General features: G+C 35.7%; 1 protein-coding gene, 1 long non-coding RNA gene, 5 other non-coding genes and 1 pseudogene across 8 annotated transcripts; 3 read left to right on the top strand and 5 right to left on the bottom strand.

The window, feature by feature from the left end:
* Positions 1-341: 341 nt before the first annotated feature.
* LOC130709704 (U2 spliceosomal RNA) lies at positions 342-512 on the bottom strand (annotated as a pseudogene).
* A 243-nt stretch (positions 513-755) lies between these two features.
* Positions 756-5,371, top strand: LOC130746676 (uncharacterized). Its single transcript, XR_009022170.1, has 3 exons — positions 756-3,343; positions 3,563-3,808; positions 4,335-5,371. It is a non-coding gene; the product is annotated as an uncharacterized LOC130746676 (long non-coding RNA).
* Positions 1,325-1,440, bottom strand: LOC130709712 (U5 spliceosomal RNA). Its single transcript, XR_009010185.1, has one exon. It is a non-coding gene; the product is annotated as a U5 spliceosomal RNA (small nuclear RNA).
* On the top strand, positions 2,882-3,042 carry LOC130709606 (U1 spliceosomal RNA). The gene has a single exon (XR_009010086.1). It is a non-coding gene; the product is annotated as a U1 spliceosomal RNA (small nuclear RNA).
* Positions 4,010-4,200, bottom strand: LOC130709701 (U2 spliceosomal RNA). Its single transcript, XR_009010178.1, has one exon. It is a non-coding gene; the product is annotated as a U2 spliceosomal RNA (small nuclear RNA).
* LOC130709708 (U5 spliceosomal RNA) lies at positions 4,858-4,973 on the bottom strand. Its single transcript, XR_009010182.1, has one exon. It is a non-coding gene; the product is annotated as a U5 spliceosomal RNA (small nuclear RNA).
* Positions 5,372-6,887: 1,516 nt separating the features above from the next.
* On the bottom strand, positions 6,888-7,003 carry LOC130709709 (U5 spliceosomal RNA). The gene has a single exon (XR_009010183.1). It is a non-coding gene; the product is annotated as a U5 spliceosomal RNA (small nuclear RNA).
* A 3,809-nt stretch (positions 7,004-10,812) lies between these two features.
* Positions 10,813-12,708, top strand: LOC130746683 (probable rRNA-processing protein EBP2 homolog). Of its 2 annotated transcripts, none has more exons than XM_057599380.1 (2): positions 10,813-10,917; positions 11,557-12,708. In XM_057599380.1, exon 2 carries the CDS (start codon positions 11,562-11,564, stop codon positions 12,426-12,428), a length of 867 nt encoding a protein of 288 aa, XP_057455363.1. In that variant the 5' UTR covers positions 10,813-10,917; positions 11,557-11,561; the 3' UTR covers positions 12,429-12,708. The 2 variants fall into 2 exon arrangements, with proteins under 2 accessions (XP_057455363.1, XP_057455364.1); XM_057599381.1 differs by having other exon boundaries at positions 10,913-11,042.
* Positions 12,709-20,091: the final 7,383 nt, after the last annotated feature.

Consider the following 20,091-nt stretch of genomic DNA (forward strand, 5'->3'; position numbering starts at 1 on the left):
ACGGAGGGAACACAAGGGGTTAAATGCAATTTTTTATTGCAAAATCACATGACCAAAATACATGCTTACAGCCCAATTAGATGCCATATTTTGTCGTAAGTACCAACCTATAGTTGGAAAAAGTCATTAAATTAGTAGATTTTTCATTTACAATTTTGATATGGTTGAGAGATGGAGTTTGGATGGCAGGGAAAGATAAGAATATCAACTTAACTCCGTCGATGTATAGGCTTAGGTACTTCATATTGTTGGATCTTGTAAATGATATACAGAATTGGATGAACACTAACATATAATATTACTTACTACATTCAGAATTAAAAATGTTGAACTAGTTTTGGGTCGAGTGCGCCAGGCCCTTGCAGTAGTGTAAGGCATGGACGACGCTTGAAGAACCCAGGCAGCAAGCTACTGTAGTGAACCTTCTCCCTGAAAAAATTAATTTAAAATCGTGTGAGTCATTGACTCACATATCAGATATTAAACTGATAAGAATAGTGAGAGGAAGAAATGTCATTCACTCAGAAGTTTTGCTTGCTCATATGCTCTAATTATACTCCTTTACTCTCTTTATACTACTACATGTGAAAGTGTCCTAATCCTATTGTGTGTTATATCCCCCTCTACTTTTTTCTATGCTTGTGGGAAAGATTTTACACTTAGTCCGTATGGTCTATTAACTGTTTGTTCTTGGAAGAAACTATCTTACATAAACTCGAAGGATCAATTTACAAAAATAAAGTAGTGTTTATTGACAAAAATCTCTACCTCTGGATGAGATGTAACTCCTTATGGTCTGTTAACTCTCACTTCCACCCAATGTGGGGCTTTTTATTTTATACTCACTTAAATTTTTCAGCTTTACTTTCCATTTTACTCTTGTTACCCTTTCTCTCACCCTAAATCAGTAGATTGCAGTATTTCCTTTAAATAGATGGATCCTCATGCATACTAATATCTGTATTGAATGTGCCCAAGCAATCTGGTTGGGCTCGGCGTAGATGAGTCTATAGCCAAAGTTTGCTCTAAGAGTGGTGCAATGAATGAATCCCCTTATGAACTCTTATGTTGATAGAATGCAAGCTTCAACAAGAGTAATCCAAGCTATGTTGTTGATATATTCAAGATACTTGGAAAGCAGGTTCAAATTGTTCCAGATAATAGCACTGATGTGATGTTATACAGAATCCTTCTCAAGACTTGGTGCTTATGCATAGGATTTTAGAATTTTCAAGGGTCATTGTTCAGTGACCATGATACCTTGGCTGCACCTAGATAAGGAGATTGAGACTACCCTTGAAAAAGTTAAACTTGATTTGTAGGTCACCCTTGAAAGGGAAGACCATTCAAAAATTAGCGTATGCCACTTGAAGTAGAGTGCACACGGTATTCTTTAGTAAAAGGCGAAAGAATAGTTCGCTCTGTGCACACTACATGGCTCCGTGCTTTCATAAACACAACATCATAGCTTTTATATATATTCTCATGCTAGCAACTGTTAGCAACTCTTCGGTGTGGGACTTAGTTACAAGTAGGCAAATCATGCTACACTTACAAACACTGCTTTTGTCATCTACAGATATGTCTTGAATTCTTGGTAATTATCATTTCCCGTTACTGATACTTAATTTGAACAAAGGTTCTGTGCATTAGCTGAAAAAGATTTTGTAACCATACTATTCTTTCTTTTGTTCTTACCCAATGGTGATGCAGTTAGAACTTACAAGTGGTTGGCAGAATATTGGTTAGTCAATTTAGGCCCAGGGATCAAACTATCTAGTTGGGATTCTATCAGCAATCATGTTTGCTTTTGCATTGCATTGTACTGGGAAAGTAAAGAAGGTGCATAGCCTTGTGACTATTATCATCTTCACAAATATTGCAATCTGATACTTTCCTATTTTCTAAAATACATAATTGTATACTAGCTCTGGCTGGGGATGGTATTTCCAGTTTTCCACTCATTCAAGTATTTTCTCTACTGATCATAACTATGCATACTTATTTTCCTATTTGGAGTAAGAGGTGAACTCTTGCCTTTAACTCTAAAAGAAGGCAAAAGGCCTTAGTTATTAGAACTTAAAGAAGGCTTGGCGCAAATTTATAGGGACTAAAGGATAACCTGATTCCACATAAGATAATAGACAGATTATGCAGCTTGAATTTTTCTATATCAACATATCATTTTAGACGAGTACAAGAACCTGACTGTCCTTGTCACAATAATAAGGAAATCTCTCCAAATTGCATGAGTAGAATAGGATTTTTTTTTTATCTTGGTGCTTCCTCAAAAAATTGTTCTAGCTTCTTTGAAATTGTTTTCAGTTTCAGCTTATCCTTTTCTGGTGGATGTCAATAATTGTTTTGAATTATTGTTGTTCCCACTTTATGATATGTAATCATCCCAGAAAAATGGAGCTGATACCAAGGGATAATATTGCTGAACTGTTGTTACGAATCAAGGCTGATGCCAAGGGATAAGTCATGGTTGAAGACCCAATTGCCCTTACAAAAACATAAGATACATCAATTTCAGTTGAGCAATGGATATAATAAGGAGGATAAGGTCATCCAGATTCCAGATGATACCAACAGGAAGATGGAATCAGGTTTTATAAGGACTAAACAGTTTTAAGAATTGCTTGGTGTCTGAGAGCATGTTTTGCTTTGCGTGCTTGCTTGATGTTTTAGTATCCTTACCACTTAAGAGTGTATTAGAAGAAAAAAGAAGATACTACATTGATAATAGGCAGCAATCAGCAGCATCCTTGTTACCAAGTTGAAGTGAGAAGGTTGAAGTATTTAGTCCCACACTGAAGAAGCATGAGAAGGGAGAGTGTAGAGTGTGGTATAAGAGAGAAGGTAGGTTCAACGTTACAACATACTTACCTGGACGGGGTCAATGGTTGATCAAGAAGGACCATGGCCTAGGGTGGTGACTTCCATTGCACTTAGGAAGGGTGCCACTCTAAGGTCTACCCAAGTGGTGGAGCCTACGTCATAATTTGTGGTAGTGGGGGCCTGCGTTCGCGCGGCCCCCTCCAATTTTATTTAAAACTTTCGATTTCCCCCTCAGCCTTCTGTGTTGGTCCAACGCTTTTCTGTGAGTGAACCTGAAAAACTTGAGAGCCAGGCCAAAATCAAGAAAAAATTAGACAAGTTACAATTGCGATTAATGACATATTGGCACTAGAGTTGGTCCCATACTGGAGAAGTATTAGGGGCACGTTGAGTTGATAGATGAAAGTTGAGATCGAAGCATTTATTTAGTCCCACACTGGAGAAACATTAGCATTTATGCATTGTTGTCATGTTATGCAGAATTTCCTTGGCAACCAGTCAGGTACACCATATTAGAGCTTTTATATAAGTTCTCATGCTATGAATTGTCAGCATCTCTTTAGTCACAAGTCCTCTTGTCTTTTATAATTATGGATTCCCTTTGTTAGAAGAAGGTTGAGCTATCTTGTGAATAGTACTTAGAGAGAAATTCTTTACTATTTTGATTCCACTTAATTTTTTACTGTCCTCTATCTTTCATTGTCCTCTAATACTGTTGCAGTTAGATGTGGTTTGCAGAATAATGATGTTTTCTTCCCAACAACATAAAAAGGAATCGATGGCTCTTCTAGGCCATGAGGAAGATATAAATTTCTGGTTGAAGCAGAGTATTACAGTTAGATCCAAGGATGAGGCTAGAATCATGTTTCAAGACCCAATTGTCATTGCTTTTACATATCAATGTCTGGTTTCCTTCTAATTTTAACTCTGCTCCCTCAACCAAAAGATGTGATTCAAAAAGAAATTGGTATGTTTTAGCAGTTGTAGAAACATTATACTGAGACTTGTTTAATTCTGGATATTTGCCAATACTAAGAAATTTCCAATTCTTGTGTCATGTTTTTATAGAAAGTATCTTAGATAGAATTACAAGTGGGGAGAACAATATGCACTAAAGAGAGAGAATGGCATAATGCTTTTAGAAATCTAAATGTTGAACTAGGTTTGGGTGGGGTGCGCCAGGCCCTTGCAATAGTGTAAGGCAGACGCTTGAAGATCCCAGCAGCAAGCTACTGTAATGGACCTTCCCCCTAAAGAAATTAATTTAATACCGTGTGAGTCATTGACTCACATATCAGATATTAAACTGATAAGAACAGATATTACACTTGATCTTAGCCAAAAGGCTGAGAAAGGTATGCTTCTAACAATGCCATGCCTCTCCTTTTATTCTAATGCATGTGCTTCAGTTGTGATACACAAGCAATGTGGGACATGAGAGGTAATACATATGTCATTGAGTATATAATTAACACTTTTATATTTATTTGCAGTAGTTCTGGTTACTATATCATGAACACTTTTACTTGGCTTCCTTTGGATGCGTGTCCTTTTCCATCCCCACAGACATCAAAAGAAGTTTTGTGGCTATGAGATCTTTAAGCAAGTAGGTTTTCACTCCAGCAGTTCTTCCATCTTTTGTGTTGTCTGTGTGTGGCTATGAGATCTTTAAGCAAGTTGATTGTTGTTTTTCCTTTAAGTAGATGGTTCCTCAAGCATATGCTAATATCTGTCCTTAATGTGCCAAGACAATCTGATTGAGCTCGGTATTGATGAGTCTGTCTCTAACCCAAGTGTGCTCTGAGAGTGGTTCAATGGATCCCCTTATGAACTATGGCATCATGTGATACAGAATCTCAATCTCCTTGGCAAACATTCAGGAACTTTTCAAGACTTGGTGCTTATACATGGAATTTTCAAGAATCATTGTTCTTTGCACATGTTACCTTGGCTGCAACAAGATAATGAGGTTGTGACTACCCTTGAAAAAGTTAAAGTTAAACTTGATTTGTAGGTCACCCTTGAAAGGGAAGACCATTCAAAAATTAGCGTATGCCACTAATTGTAGAGTGCACACGGTATTCTTTAGTAAAAGGCGAAAGAATAGTTCGCTCTGTGCACACTACATGGCTCCGTGCTTTTATCAACATAGCATCATAGCTTTTATATATATTCTCAAGCTAGGAACTGTTAGCAACTCTTCGGTGTGGGACTTAATTACAAGTAAGCATACCATGTTCAAGTCACAACTTGTCATTCTTTTGTCTTCTATGATAATGCCCTGATCTTTGGTAGTTTTCATTCTGAGTTAAGGATTCTTAAATAATTTGAAGAAAGGTAAGCTGTCTAGGCATTAGGTGAGAAAAATCCTGTAACATACAATGGTTGAAGACTCAATTGTCATTGCAAAAACATGAGACATAGTAGTTACAGGTTGAAGAGTGCAAGGGGTAAGTTAGATTAAATGTTGAACATGTTTACATTTGCAGCTTGTAGGATGACAAATTTACATTTGTAGCTTGTAGGCATATGTTAGTGTCTGGAAATCTAAAGCTTGTATCATCCAATGTTAAATGAAAATTCAAGTTGCTTTTACAAATCAATGTCTGATTTCCTACTAATTTTAACTATGTGCACTCCCAACAAAAAGATGTTATTCAAAAAGAAATTAGTATGTATTTGTAGTTGTTGAAACATTATGCTGAAACTTATTTCATTGTGGATATTTGCTAGCATTACTCAAATTCTTTTTAATGGTCATGAGTGACACTTCAAAACCAACACAGCAAACATTGGAGGCTATCTAGCAAGGGGCAAGCATGGGTCACGGCCCCCAAGTATTTTTCATACGGATTATACATATTTATATATATAACTTTTTTATTCTTAGTCCTTTTGTAGATTTTTCAGAATGTAAGTATGCTATTATATTCATTGTTTTGTCAATTTACTTCAACTAATACTTGTTGTAGGGGTTAAATAATTTGATGAAATTCAGGAGTTTTTTAAAAAATTAGTTGATATAATCAATGTGGTTTGTGTTTCACTAAAAAGCCATGTTAAGTTACAGAGCAACAAACAGTCAAGATAGTTGAGGAACATGTTTGAATCAAAATGATACTCTACAATGTCGTGGTGAAACTAGATGAAGTTCACAATTTAAATCAATAACAAGTTTGATAAACACGTTTGGTGCAACTGCTAGTGTTCTTGAAAATTATAATGAGAATGAATCTAATTCTTTTCGATAAAGAGATGCGAGAGCAGTTTTTTTATAAATTGATGAGTTTTGAACTTGTTTATGTTAAAATAATTCAATTATGCTGAGACTTATTTCATTGTGCTCACATTCTTTTTTATGCTAATGAATGACAGAAAATGTACAAGTTGCTTCTTAAAAAAAAACACAGCAAACATAGCAGGCTCAAGGGGAAGGCTACAACTACAAGGATAAGTAATTAAGTACTATGGACAAAATAGGATGACTATGGTGAGACCCTTTGACAAACTTCTTGATGATTTAGATCTTAAAACCGCACCTGTTAATAAAATGACCCCTCTCTCCCCAAATGCTCAAGTACACTTCCAAACTCATGAGAATATGCTATTTTTTTCAACTTCCTTTCAATTTAATTTAAGATTTGCTTCCTGTACTTAGGTTTCAAAAGTAGTGTAGCATAACAAATCGGGCAACTTAACACTAAACATTCATTATGTAAAATATTTGTAACATGTACTTTTTAGAATACTGAAAATTTAAAATGTTTGGTTGAAGTCTTGAAGATTTTTTAACACTGAAAATTTTAGCTTTGAAAAGATTGGCCTCATCGTGTATTCAATTAACTTTTTGTCTCTGAATTTATTTTGACAATTATCTAGTAGAGCAAATGACCAATTCAAATTACACCATTTATGTAAAAAAGCCCGTGTTTACATGTTCACACATAAACCGCACCACATAAAACTGCAAACATGAAAACTGGATCAAACAAACCAAAAATGCCAGAAACCAACATGAACCAATTCTTTAAACTTGATTTGTAGGTCGCCCTTGAAAGGGAAGACCATTCAAAAATTAACGTATGCCACTTGAAGTAGAGTGCACACGGTATTCTTTAGTAAAAGGCGAAAGAATAGTTCGCTCTGTGCACACTACATGGCTCCATGCCTTTGATCAATATCACAACATTAGTTTTTATATATATTCTCATGCTATGAACTCTTAGAAGCTTTTCGGTGTGGGACTTAATTACAATTAGGCAAATCATGTTTCACTTACAAAAACAGTGTTTATCTTCTATAACTATGGCTTGAACTCTTTGTAATTATCATTTTAAGTTACTAATTGGAAAATATTATGTAATATCATGGTGTCATACTGTTTTTTGGTACATTGGAAAGATAAATTGCTTCCTCTAAGGTTTGATCCTGAACCTCCCCTACCCAACCCTCATGTGACCTAACTCTTTACCATTTGAGCTATCATTCGACATCATACTATTATTTTTTTTGTTCTTATCCAATTTTTGTAGAAATATCTTTTGATTCACTTTTCTTCTCACCTCTCTATAGGTGGAAGAGCAATGCGTGAGACAAGCACCTTCAATCAACAAGTTTGACTACCTCTTGTGTTCAAACGATTGTTCTAATGTCACTACTCAAATGACTATAAGTCAAGACCTCATCATTTAGTCAGTTGTCCATTAATCTAAGTAATTGAACTAATCAATCAAATGAAAAATGATTTTATAATTTCACAGATTTCATGTCCACATTCCAAGGTTAGTCCAAAGTCAATTTAAAAATTGAAGTGGCAAATTGATTGATTCTATAGAAGGGGAGAGTATTGTAACTAACTTCTTGCACATGCACAATTTACTATTTTCACATACTAAAATATCTCGATTTTCCTAAAACTTAATTTAAGCCCAATAAACGCCCACGCTTATGGGCTTGGGGCTATGATTCCCCCAAAACTCAAGTTAGGCTTAATAAGCTTATAGATTCACGGGCTAAGGTACAACACATAACCGAACTGGTAAGAATTATTCAAACTATTGAATCGTTTACCAAAAGAGAGCAAAGTAGACAACATAATGGTAAACGTAACAACACATTAATGGAAACCCTCGACCTCCAAGGGGTAGCGAATAGCTGCCCATAACCACCCCATATTCAATAAGAATTATAATCACCATTATGGTTGGTTAGAGGTACACCAGGAGGCCAAGAGACAAAATGGGCTTATCATAAGAGGCACAATACCAAGGAAAATGAACTCACTCTAACACTAATCACAAGCCCTAAGCTTAGACTTTATCCATGAGCTTGGGACCCTAGTTCAGTAAAAGAACATATCTTTTTACAAAAGAGCAATGCAATAGACCACAAAATATTTTTATAACGAAACCGCCAAATGCTGACCTATTGTAATTTTATTGATTGTTTGAAAAAATCCAATTTTGTGTTCAGCGTAAATTTGAGGATATATCAACCAATTGACTTAATTTGTTTGTGTTTGTCGATGGTACTATCGTACCAAAAAGCATTTTCGTTTACAAAAGTGGTGGAGGATAAGGTGTAATAGGATGTGGGTCTTGCACCGGTGCAAGATAGGCGAGACCCAATTAGATTATGCCATCTGGCTAGGTGTGGAACTGGTTACCGTATTTGACTGTTAAAGGATAAAAAAATTATTTTTTTAATTAAATGTGTATATGACAAGAAAGCCCCTTCATGTTTTGGTTCTTGGGTCGGGTATTATGGGTCAGGTTTCATGGGTTTGATGTTTCTGCTTGAGATGGCTTGAGACATGTCGTGCAATCCCTGATTTTGATGGATTGAGGCCGTCGTGCGGTGGTTGATTTGGTCGGAGCCCTGCGATGGTGGATTTGGTCACTTTCACGGAACTATTTCTTCCACCGCCACTACTAACCGAGTGAGTGAGTCTCTTCCAACTCTCTTCTTCTCTTTCTTTTAACCAAAATGATATATTATGTTGAATCATGGTTATGTAGTTGGACTGAATTCTAGTCTGGAAATGATTTCGATTATTGTAGGCTATGTTACCCTTGATTCATGATTTTACTACCAGTGCTTCAGGAGACACACTTCAATCTCCCACTGTAATACACACAATCAGACCCTGTGGTCGACCTAGAGGGAGGTCCAAGAAAAGGGGGATCTTCCGCACCAGATCTCTCATCCTCTGCTAGTCATTCTCAACTGGTATCTATTGCGAACTCTACAAGTGATAGGCAGCTCTTGGTACTACCAGCGGAATTGCAACAACCTCAGGGGGTGATGACACGGGCCCTTAGTGCTCTGACTATGGTATCTGCTTAGCTCTCAGTTTTCCTTCTATTGAAAGTAAGTACTCATTTTATAGATGGGATTTTCTGGGTTCGCAGCTGAGCCACATGAACCAGAGCAGTCTGCAACTACCCACAATGTGTTCAAACTAGATCCAAGAGACTACCCACGTTATTATCTTACAATCTTAGAACAATATCAGCCACTGAACATATCTGATTTCGAATGGCAAAAGAAAAGAAATTTTATGATACAAAAAGGAACGAAATTTTAGACATGAGGAGTAATGGTGAGGAATATATCTGGTTCAACTCATTTCAATGGAGATTTTGGCTTCTGTGTGTTCGGTGGAAATGGTGAATTGAGTCAGTAAAGTATATTCAATTGGGTCAACCCATAAGGGTAAAAATGGTACTAACTAAATCATTTAATTCTTTTTTTATTACAACCGGTCAAATATACCTGTTATAGCAGATATTTTTTGGTCTTGCACCATGCAAGACCTAGGGTGCACTTGCACCCTAACAACCACCTACAAAAGTGGCTTTAAACTTTAAAGTCAATACGCACCCCACACTGAGAGCGAGAAAAATAATTTAGTGGATCATCAATTAATGAGAGTATTAAAGTTAGTGTTGCTAACACTTCTCTTTATTGATATTCACGATGATCAAATGACTTTTAACGTGCGTTTGGGTAAATAACTTAATTAAGTGCTTATGACAATAAACGTTTAATCATAAGATATTTGAAAAACTTATTGTAATAAGCTGAAAATAAGTTATAAATAAGCATAAACTCTTATTCATAAGCTAATCTAAAGAGTTCATGAAAACAAGCTCAATACAACTTATAAGTAAGTCATAAGTTATTTATATAAGCTCTCTCAAAAACTTACATAAGCACTTATGCTAAAAAATAAGTTATTCCAAACATGGCTTAATCTTTAACCATGTCAATTGATTACATTTCAAAGATGTTTGAGATGTGATTTTCTCAAATGATGTGATAATAAAAATCATTCATATTTCCTTTTAATATTTTCATTTTTTTGTCTTGGTAAAAGCACCTCACAACCGGTAGTCACGAGATTAATCATTCATCTCATAGTTGATGCATTGAGTGGTAGGCGGATGACCAAAATAAGTAAGTGAGTTGGCGTAGCGATTCATCATTATGTCCTTTAAGAAAAAAAAAGAGATTGACCAATGAAATTTTGTTATTCACAAAAGTAGAGAATCGAACCCCTAGTACTTGTTTAAGGGGCACATTTCTGACCACTACCTCAATTCACTCAGTTTTATATTTCAAGTGTATACATAGGAGATTGTTGTGTTAAATCATCCAAATCTTATAGGCACCAATAATATTTAAAATTAAGTGAGCTGTAAATTTTAAATATTTGTTTATAAATAATCATATCCTCTTAGTTCATCATGCTTGGTTAAAGTCAATTTAAACTTGTATATATATTCTTAAAAAAACACTTGTATATATAAATTTTTTTAATGTATATATATATTATATTCTCCAATTTATTAATTAACAACGTATCGATCTCCTATTAAGATTAAAGACTGATTTTGTGGTTTCAAAATAATAATAATAATAAAACTATAAAAGTAAAAAAAAAAAAGTGATGAGGGTTTTTTGGGTATTAAAATATGAGAAGAAAAATAGTCCATAAGGCTAAAACCCAAAACCGTGATTGTGCAGCCACTCCCTCTAAACCCTAAAACTCGAGATTCATTCTCTTCCAACAAGGTGATTGATTTCTTCACTCTCTTCTGCTCTAATTCTTGCTTCTTCATCATGCTTTAATCCAACATAATTCCTTCGTTATTATCTGCTCTCGTTTCCTTGGATTTCGCTTTGCTCAGTGACTCTAGGTGATTCAAATTTTAGGGTTTATGCCAAAAATTACAAAACCCCCTTTTTTCTGTGCTTTTTGATTTTTTAATTTTGGATGATTTTAGACAGATCTAGGAGTATGAATGTTCATTTTGTTTTTGGGTATGAGGCTTCAATAATCAGATAATTGTTTTTCTCCCCTTTTGTTTCCTGTATCTATTGAAAGGATTGGACTCTCTGTATTGAAAGAAAAGAATTATGTGTTGCACTTGTTCTGATTTTTTGTCTGTTATTGTGCATTAGTAATAGTTATTATGCTTATGTTGATTTTTTTGTGTGTCAATTTACCTGCTATGTGTGAAAGTGATCTGTTTTGGTTGTAGAATCACGGTCATGAAAATTAATTTTGATTCTTGTGTTGTCTCATCCAGTATGATATATGCGGGCTCCTTTAACATTTATTTCCAGAATATGAATTATCAAGTTTAGTTGTGAATGATGTTGTACTGGACTATTTTGGTCTAAAATGAATTTTTTTTAATATTTGTATAGGTTAAATGGCGCCTTTGGTAAGTGATGATACGATGGTTGATGGTGAAACTGAAGATAGGAATGAGGAAATGTCACAATCTGAATCTGATTCTGAAGAAGATGTGAAATTAGCTGAACCATCTAAAACTGCAGTGTATAACCGAGATGGTCTTTTGGATAAACTAGGAGACATAAGTTGGCCTGAAAATGTGGAATGGATACACAAACTCTCCATTGATATTGATCAAGAGGAGGAAGTAGATGTCAATGATGACTTGAAACGAGAGCTTGCATTTTACACACAGGCATTGGAGGGAACTAGGCAGGCCTTTGAGAAACTTCAGTCAATGGGTCTCCCTTTTCTGAGACCTGCAGATTACTATGCTGAGATGGTGAAGACAGATAGCCATATGGTAAAGGTGAAAGGTCGGATATTAGCAGAGAAGCGGAAGATGGAGGAGGCTGATGAGAGAAGAAAGGCCAGGGAGGCCAAGAGATTGGCCAAAGAGGTTCAGGCCCAGAAATTAAAAGAAAGGGCCAAGCAGAAGAAGGAGAATATCGAATCTGTTAAGATATGGAGGAAGCAGAGGCAACAGAGTGGGTTTGCTGACAATGGCAATGATGCAGATAGTACTTTTAACTTTGAGGATGGAAAAGTGTTCACGAGGGCAAACAAAAAAAGGCCAGGAGTGTCTCCAGGTGATCGGTCAGGAGGTAAGGCAGGTGGTAAGGCAAAGCAAGGAAAGAAACCACAAAAAAGGGAGGCTAGGGAATCTAGATATGGTTTTGGGGGCAAGAAGGGAGGGAAGAAGCAGAATTCAGCTGACACCACTAATGATTTCAAGACATTCAACAAGGGTGCTGTTGCAGGAGATAGGAAGAGAAAGAGGTAAAATGCAATCTTCTTCAATTTGTTATCCGAGGAAGCGATGTCATCAATTGTGCCAATGGTCCTATCTTGGGATTTTTTATCTACTGTTTTAGTTCCTTTTCTTTGTTGGACTTATGATAGATCTATAGCTTTATCAACAATTATGAATCTATTCAATTTTGATGCTTTTTTAAATGATCTGTTTGGTTATGCTGCCCATTGCTATATGATGTGGCTCATGAGTAGTGTAATGTAGACATATATTTCTAGTACTTTCTTTTTTCAATTTATTGTTTGAACAAGTACTGGTTTTTCTTATGCTTTTATCTGAATAGACTAATATAGGTTTTATTTCCATGTTATTTACCTTTAAGACAAAGAATGAATTAAAAATTTCCAGCTTTTGGGCTGCACTATGATAATCCAAACCATCAAAATGCATTAAAGTTGTCCCCATTGACAATAATGTAATTGACTATATGCGGTCATGTTCATTTTGCTGCTTTTGTCAAATAGCAAGTGGCTGAGTAATTGGCTTTAGACCATTTCTTGTGAAAACCCTTACTGAGGAGTAGCATTATCTGTATAAATCAATAATGTTCTTTATGAATAAGGCCTTATCTCTCTACCCTGATTATGAGTGATGGCTCTTGCATGCTTCTTCTTCATATTAAATGAAAACAAATGCAGATAAAAATCAAAGATTTGAGCACTCAATATAAAGAATATAGGGTTAAATATGTTTATGGTCCCTGTGTATTGAGGACAGTTTGAGTTTGACCCCTATTTTTTTCAAAGTAAAGCAACCATCCCTCCGATTACACTTTTCGTAACAAACCACCCTTAACTCCGCCAGTCCTTGCCAAATGCCACTAGGGTGAGTAACCTTTTTTTTGGTCCACCGGTACTCCATTATTTATAACCATCAGATCTTAGCATCTTGAAATATTTTTCAATTAAATGGCCAGGATTTAATGGATGATAAAAGGGCAAAAATGTAAATGAGAAACCCATCTTTCCCAACCAATCTTCACTGACCCTGACCACCACAGGAAGAACCCAGAAACCAGAAGGCAAGAACGCATAAACCACCAAGGCAAGAACCCAACACCACCTTCCAGCCACCGTGACCCTAACCGCAGCAGTACGAGGTTCTTCGCCTCCATCAACCTTGTCATATACCCCACCATAACCTCACTTCCCAACCTCTGTACCAAAGCCATGTGTCTAAGAAGAGAACCAGGGTTTTCAAACCACATCTGCAATATAGACATTGTGAGAGAAAGAGAGATTCAGGAGAAAGACAGAGATGAGATCAGAGAGAGCCAAGGTGAAGCAAGTTCTGGGTTGAAGCAAGATCTGGGTTAGATCTGTCAGCGCTGAATTTGTTGTTAGATTTTGTTTTTGGAGAAAACATAGTTCTCTGAGCCAATCGTCGATTACATCGTCAACGTCCTCGCTGATGACGACCTCGATTTCGGACTCGACAGCGAAGGCGCCTTCGATGCCATCGGCGAGCTCCTCGTCGCCGTCGGTTGCGTCCCCGACCGTCGCACTGTTCGTTCCCAAATCCATTCACCATTTTTTCCTTTTTCCTTTCTGTGCAGAAATGTAACGATTGATTTCTGGATTTGTGATTCTCAGGCTTGCAGCAAGCTCTCTGATAAGTTGGGGATTTATGATTCTCAGGTCTTGAATCTTGAGTTTCTGTTTTGCGAGGTTGAAACTTGAAATTGATGCCCATGAAGCTTAGTTGATCTTTATAGAGTAATGTTGCAAAGTTTGTCCTGTTCATTTTTTTTGCTGGGTTCTTGCTGCTCTCAAGTGTTATTTGGATTGTGGTTTCATTTAGTAAGAGTTTTGAGATAACGTTATGAGTATTGGTTCCTGCATAGAGTTGTTATGAAATCGACATAGTGATAGTGGGTTAATTTTGAAGAAGAGGGTGAAGAGGGTTGCAATTCAATGATAAGAGTTTTGGGGTTAGAGAAAACAAAGAATCCATGAGAGGGTGCTGTTGGAGATGATTGAAGTGAGAGGAGAGAGAGTGAGAGGGAGAAGGAGAAAAGGGGAAAAGTCTAAAAGCCCCTGAATGTAAAGTCTAAAATGCCCATGGAGCACCGGTGGACCAAAAAGAAAGTTGCCCCTCAGGTGATGGCATTTGGCAAGGACTGGCGGAGTTAAGGGTGGTTTGTTACGAAAAGTGTAATCGGAGGGATGGTTGCTTTACTTTGAAAAAAATAGGGGCCAAACTCAAACTGTCCTCAATACACATGGACCATAAACATATTTAACCCAAGAATATATTCTGGTGTAGCAACTGAAGTATTTGTTGTTTGCTAATGGTAGTAGTTTCCCTTAAGCCTGGTGGTAGTAACTATCACATGCATTGTCCCTCATATCTCTGTCAGTGCTCGTCCTTATTCTTATGTGTAGGATTCAGCGCTGAACCCTGGTCATTCCTATACACGTCCCAATTCCTAAACTATATCATCACTGTCTATGAGCCAACATTATTGGCAACTTGGATTGTACCATTTATCTTATTGGCAACTTATCAAGGGGGTCTTCGGCTTTGTTACATGTTGACAAAACCCAAATGAGGTTGTTGGGTCATTTGTTATTGTCTATTTGTCTTAGAAACTCAGTTCTTTTGACAAAAGAGAAACTCAGTTCTTGCAAGGGCCCTTTTGTTTTATGTTTTATTGTCGTGTAATGGAAAATTATTTTCACACAACTGAGCTTCAATTTTTTCATCTTCTTAGGTTAGAGCCAACCCGTTTGGATGCAAACCAAGGAGCAACTGTTGGAGCTTATCTAGTGTTTTTTCTAGTAGATAAGCTCCGACAAGTATATATCCAATCGGGCTCTTGTTTATATTCCGAAATTCTGATATTTATATTTCCGTTTTCCCTTACACAGATGGAACCCAATCAATTTAATTCCATTTGTTTTCTTCAATTGGATTCTCAACCCTCAAACTGTCAGAATGATCATAATTCTCTAATTTCTTCAATTCTCTACGTAATCCTATTATTCAATTCCCTGGTTTCTTTTATCCACATATGTCAAATGTGGCCAATTCATCAGCAATATAGACTGTGATGACAATATCAATCATTGATTTCTTAATCAATGAGTGTGTTTGTACTTCAATCTTGAAGTGACTCCCTCACTAAAGGAAACAATCCAAAAGTTGGAAAAATGTAATAATGTAAAATTGATATTGAAGTTGTGTCATACTTTGGATGCCAAGTCATAGTATTTAACCTTGGAATTCTAACTTGTTAAAGCACATAATAATATGTACATGTTAATTATCTTGGAGGGTTGATTTACTTCCACAATGATGCAGACTAGCTTTTCAGAAGAACCATCAGCGTACTCAGAAATTGTGTTCATAGTGAAATGTAGAACAAGGGCTATTTAAGTTTTAACTATGATTTTACATTTGTTTTGGTCCTCCTGTGAAGTAGGTCTAATTGAAAGTTGAAACATGCAATTCAATATGGATTAACGAAGTTATTAGAATGTCCCTGCACATTTCTACTATTTTTTAAGCTTTAATGCAGAGTCAAAGTTAAGGCATATAATAATGTGTACAAGCATATACATAATGAACGAGTTTCTCCATACTTGGACACCTTAATAAACAAATGTTAACTTTTGCAGTCACATGTTGAATTTGAATTAAGTCACGTATGCAGTTCTAAAATGCAAAATTGTGTAAGGAGGCATTTATTTTATTACAAAGAACAGATAAAAAAACCGAAATGAGAGACCAGAGAGATTTCATCAGTCTTTACTTTCTCCCCCACTCATCAGTCATCACCCCAATGAAAACAAATAAAAATCTATATCAGAAACTTCATTTTGTACCAGGAAGTGAAGGATTGGAAGAAGCTATATATAATTTGTGTTAGGAAAATAGCTGATAACACTGTGTTTATGCTGAAGCAGAAATTTTGCAATTCTAATCTTGCTAAATTAAATGCATCCATATGACACTTAATGCTCTAGTGGGTAATTATATAACAAACTAAGATAGGTTTATAAATCTTAGCTTGCAGTGGAATCAAATAGAATGCACAAAAGTGCCCAAATTAAAGCATTTTAACTCTGTTTTATTAATTTGCATTGCCATACATTTCAATAAATCTATATCATATTTCACTTAGCCGATATGTCCATAAGTGCCATTTTATGATGCATTTTTTTTTCTTGGACTAGGTATTCTTGATTAACTTTGTTGAAGAAATTTTGTATCAATTATCCGTTTTTATTTCCACCACCTTCAAATCAATCATATAAAAGTACATTTATGAAATGCATCCAAAAAAAGTTACCTGTTCAACATGACCCAATTGCATGTTTCAAGTGGGTCTGCCCATTGAATTATGGACTTGCTGCCTTCCATGCACAGACAGAGGCTTTATCATACTCTGTCCCTGCAAGAGCACCGACCAAGTAGGCATGTCAATTATGAGCATTGATTGAAGTAAGAACTTGCATGAAACAGCACTATTTTCATACAGTAACCATCTACACTTCTCGTACTTCCTTTGTCTTTTTATCTTCCATGATGGTGTATGTTTAGTTTGGCGTTATTGCAAAAGTAAACATGATTTCACATACGTTAAGGTATTAACGGAGAAACGTATATGACATGTTCAGTTTAATGTGGATTGGAGAAGAAGAGTTTTGTCACGTCTAGTTCAACTTTAATCCATATTGAGTTAAACAGAAATTCAAACACACTAAGAACAAGGCAAGAAGACCCTTCACTTTCAACCAATAATTTTGAGAATTTCATTTTGATGTTAGTCACACATGAAAAAAGTTGATAAAAAAATTGTCATGAATAATCTATCCCAATAGCTTAAGGGTGTGTTTGAAACGTTTAACACAAGTTAAGAAAAACCAACTTTGAGTTTAATCCAACAACTTTGATTCACTGTTTTTTTCGCCTAAGAAAACCGCAAAACTCTGTCATATGTCATTCTAACATTTCAATCTAGAGAACTAAGGGTGGAATATCATCTGTGAATTGATATGTTAATTGAAACATTGTGTCTATCTAGGATCTCACCTATTTAATATATAAGGAGAGATAAACATAAAATTTTAACTTGAAAAAAGAGAAAATCTATACCTAAGACTAAGAGGATCCGAATCCACTAAAGGTACGCTTGTTTTCTCGTTACAACCCATTGGGGCAGATTTCCATGTACCAAAAACGTAAACCTCAGTGAGGAATGCAAAAAACGTGAACGCAAGGTGGAGGAAGGATCATCTTAACTAATATGTTGAGGATGAAATGTAGACAAACACACACTAAGTGTTTGTAAAAACGCTCTTGAAACATGGATGCTCAATCCTAAAGTTGCTTTCACATTTCCACCTTAAAAAATCATGATTTCCAATTCTAATGAAAAAAAACGTAGAAATGTGGAGATGGCAATAAACAATTCATAAACACTTTCTATGTTCTAACACTACTCCTCATGCAAGAGTTCATTAGTTAAGACTTAAGAACTGTGGAAAATGCGCAAGTCCACATTGCTTGTGCTGATCAAGCAATTTTGTATTAGAAATAATAAGGACACTAAGAATCAGCCTCTATACAACTTTGTCATAGAGACTCTCATACATATTGAGAACCAACTATTTTAAAAATTTAAGTTAATGAATAAATACACATAGAATAATTTCATATTATCTATAATTATAAACTAAATACTGAAATCATAACTTCTACTTGGTCGTGTTAAGCACGGCATTGGCTACTATAATGTTTTTATATAATCATAAATAAAATATGAATTGGGTCAATACAAAAGAAGTATAACAAACTTAATCAGTAATTGAAGCCATTTGCTCAAGAGCGGTAGGTAGAGTGATTATAAAAATATATCTCAAAGACTCAAACCATTGTAGTTGGACCAGTATTACGTGTAGAGAAGATGGATGCATTTCAGAGAATGACACAGAATATGGATATTCCTCGATCAGAATAATTGGGGCGAAAACGTGGCTGCAATGCAAGTAATGTTATTCACAAAAATATTATAAGTGTATGTGTGAGCATCTCCATGGTTAATTGGTAATGGTCACTTTGTTATGCAATTGCCAAACCACATTGTCCACCTAACCTCCAAACAGCACCGAATTCTTGAAAAGATTGTTAACTTTTTCAGTCACATGTTGAACTGTGATTGAGTCATGTGTTAAGTTGTAAATGCAGATCTGTGTAATCAGGCATTTATTCCATTAGGAAAAGAAGGGGAAGAAAAAAACTACAAAAGGAAATTTAGGTGAGAACACATGCGCGCTTGTCTTGCAACTTCAATTACATTTCACTAGCTTGGAAATATCAGGTATGGTTGTAGCAGGTGCAGGTGAATTCAGCCTTTAACTCATTCCCCATCCATCACCCCCAACAAAAACATAAAAAAATGAAAATAGTAATCTTCATGTTGTAAGCACATTTTTGCAGTAAGTAAATTCCAGCATAGGTAGCAACTAGCAAGCATTCTTATGATCTTAGTTAATGAGAAACATTATAATTGGAAGAAGATATATAATTGGTGTTCTACAAGTTATACAGTGAAGGTGGATAGATGGTAAACCTGCATGTTTAGACATTTAAAAGAGTACAGAATGATATGGAATAGAACAAAGTTACCACTCTAGAGACCAGTTTTCTTCAATGTGAAGGTACATTAATATGAAATTCGAGCGAAAAAGTAAAAAAATCTTAGTTGATCTGATAGCTTGATAGTCCTTTTGGCTTGTATCCAAACACACACTCCACTATTTGAATATATAATCATAGAAGAGAGTAAAAGACTTAATCCATCCCTTTCCTCCCAACTTGGAGGAGAAAAAAGTGGAGCATTGGATGAAATAGGATGAATTTCATTCCACCATGCTCAATTTCATTCCATCATATTTTGAACTAACCAAGCAATGGAACCCTATATAATTTTATCCTGTTCTACTCCATTTCATCCCTTTCCATCAGTCTGAACATATTAGCACGAAAATAACAATTCAAATCTTGCTAAATTAAATGCAACCAAGTGGCAAGTAATGCGGTAGTAGCAAGTAACAAGGAAGGTTCATAATTCTAATCTAGCAATGGAATGTAACAGGATATCCAAACTTCCAAGCAACATTCATTTGCTTAATAGATACCTAAGGCATGATATATGATGATATAACTATTGGCTTAATTTACATTGCCAGAGATTTCAATCCATTTATATCCTAATCTAATTATAGCACATGGGATAAGACAACAATTGATAACTTGTAAGTTCCAACTTCCAACAAGAATAATTCAATCTTCATGACCAACAAATATTCAAAATTGCTCACTTCTTTAGGACAAGAATCACATGCTTAAATATTTGTAGAAAGTAGAAACCTCATTACTTCTAGCAAAAGGCCTTCATTACTCACATAAATGGAAAGTTTACCAAACATACATGTAAATGGGCAAAGGAAGAGGTGAAATTCAGAACTCCAGATAAACTGTGAATGTCCGGAAGCAACATCTCATACCAACACATTCTCCCCAAGATCAAACTCATACATCATAACTCTACATTCCCAAAGGGTGAAACTTGGAATCCAGGCATAAAGGACAGGGAAATAAAGTTAGAAAGGTTATATTAGGAATA

Source organism: Lotus japonicus, chromosome 3 (genome assembly GCF_012489685.1).
Source record: "Lotus japonicus ecotype B-129 chromosome 3, LjGifu_v1.2".
Taxonomy (NCBI): domain Eukaryota; kingdom Viridiplantae; phylum Streptophyta; class Magnoliopsida; order Fabales; family Fabaceae; genus Lotus; species Lotus japonicus.

What these genes read in the sequence shown, in the direction of transcription:
- LOC130746683 (XM_057599380.1), top strand. Translation starts at nt 11,562, where the DNA reads ATGGCGCCTTTGGTAAGTGATGATACGATGGTTGATGGTGAAACTGAA.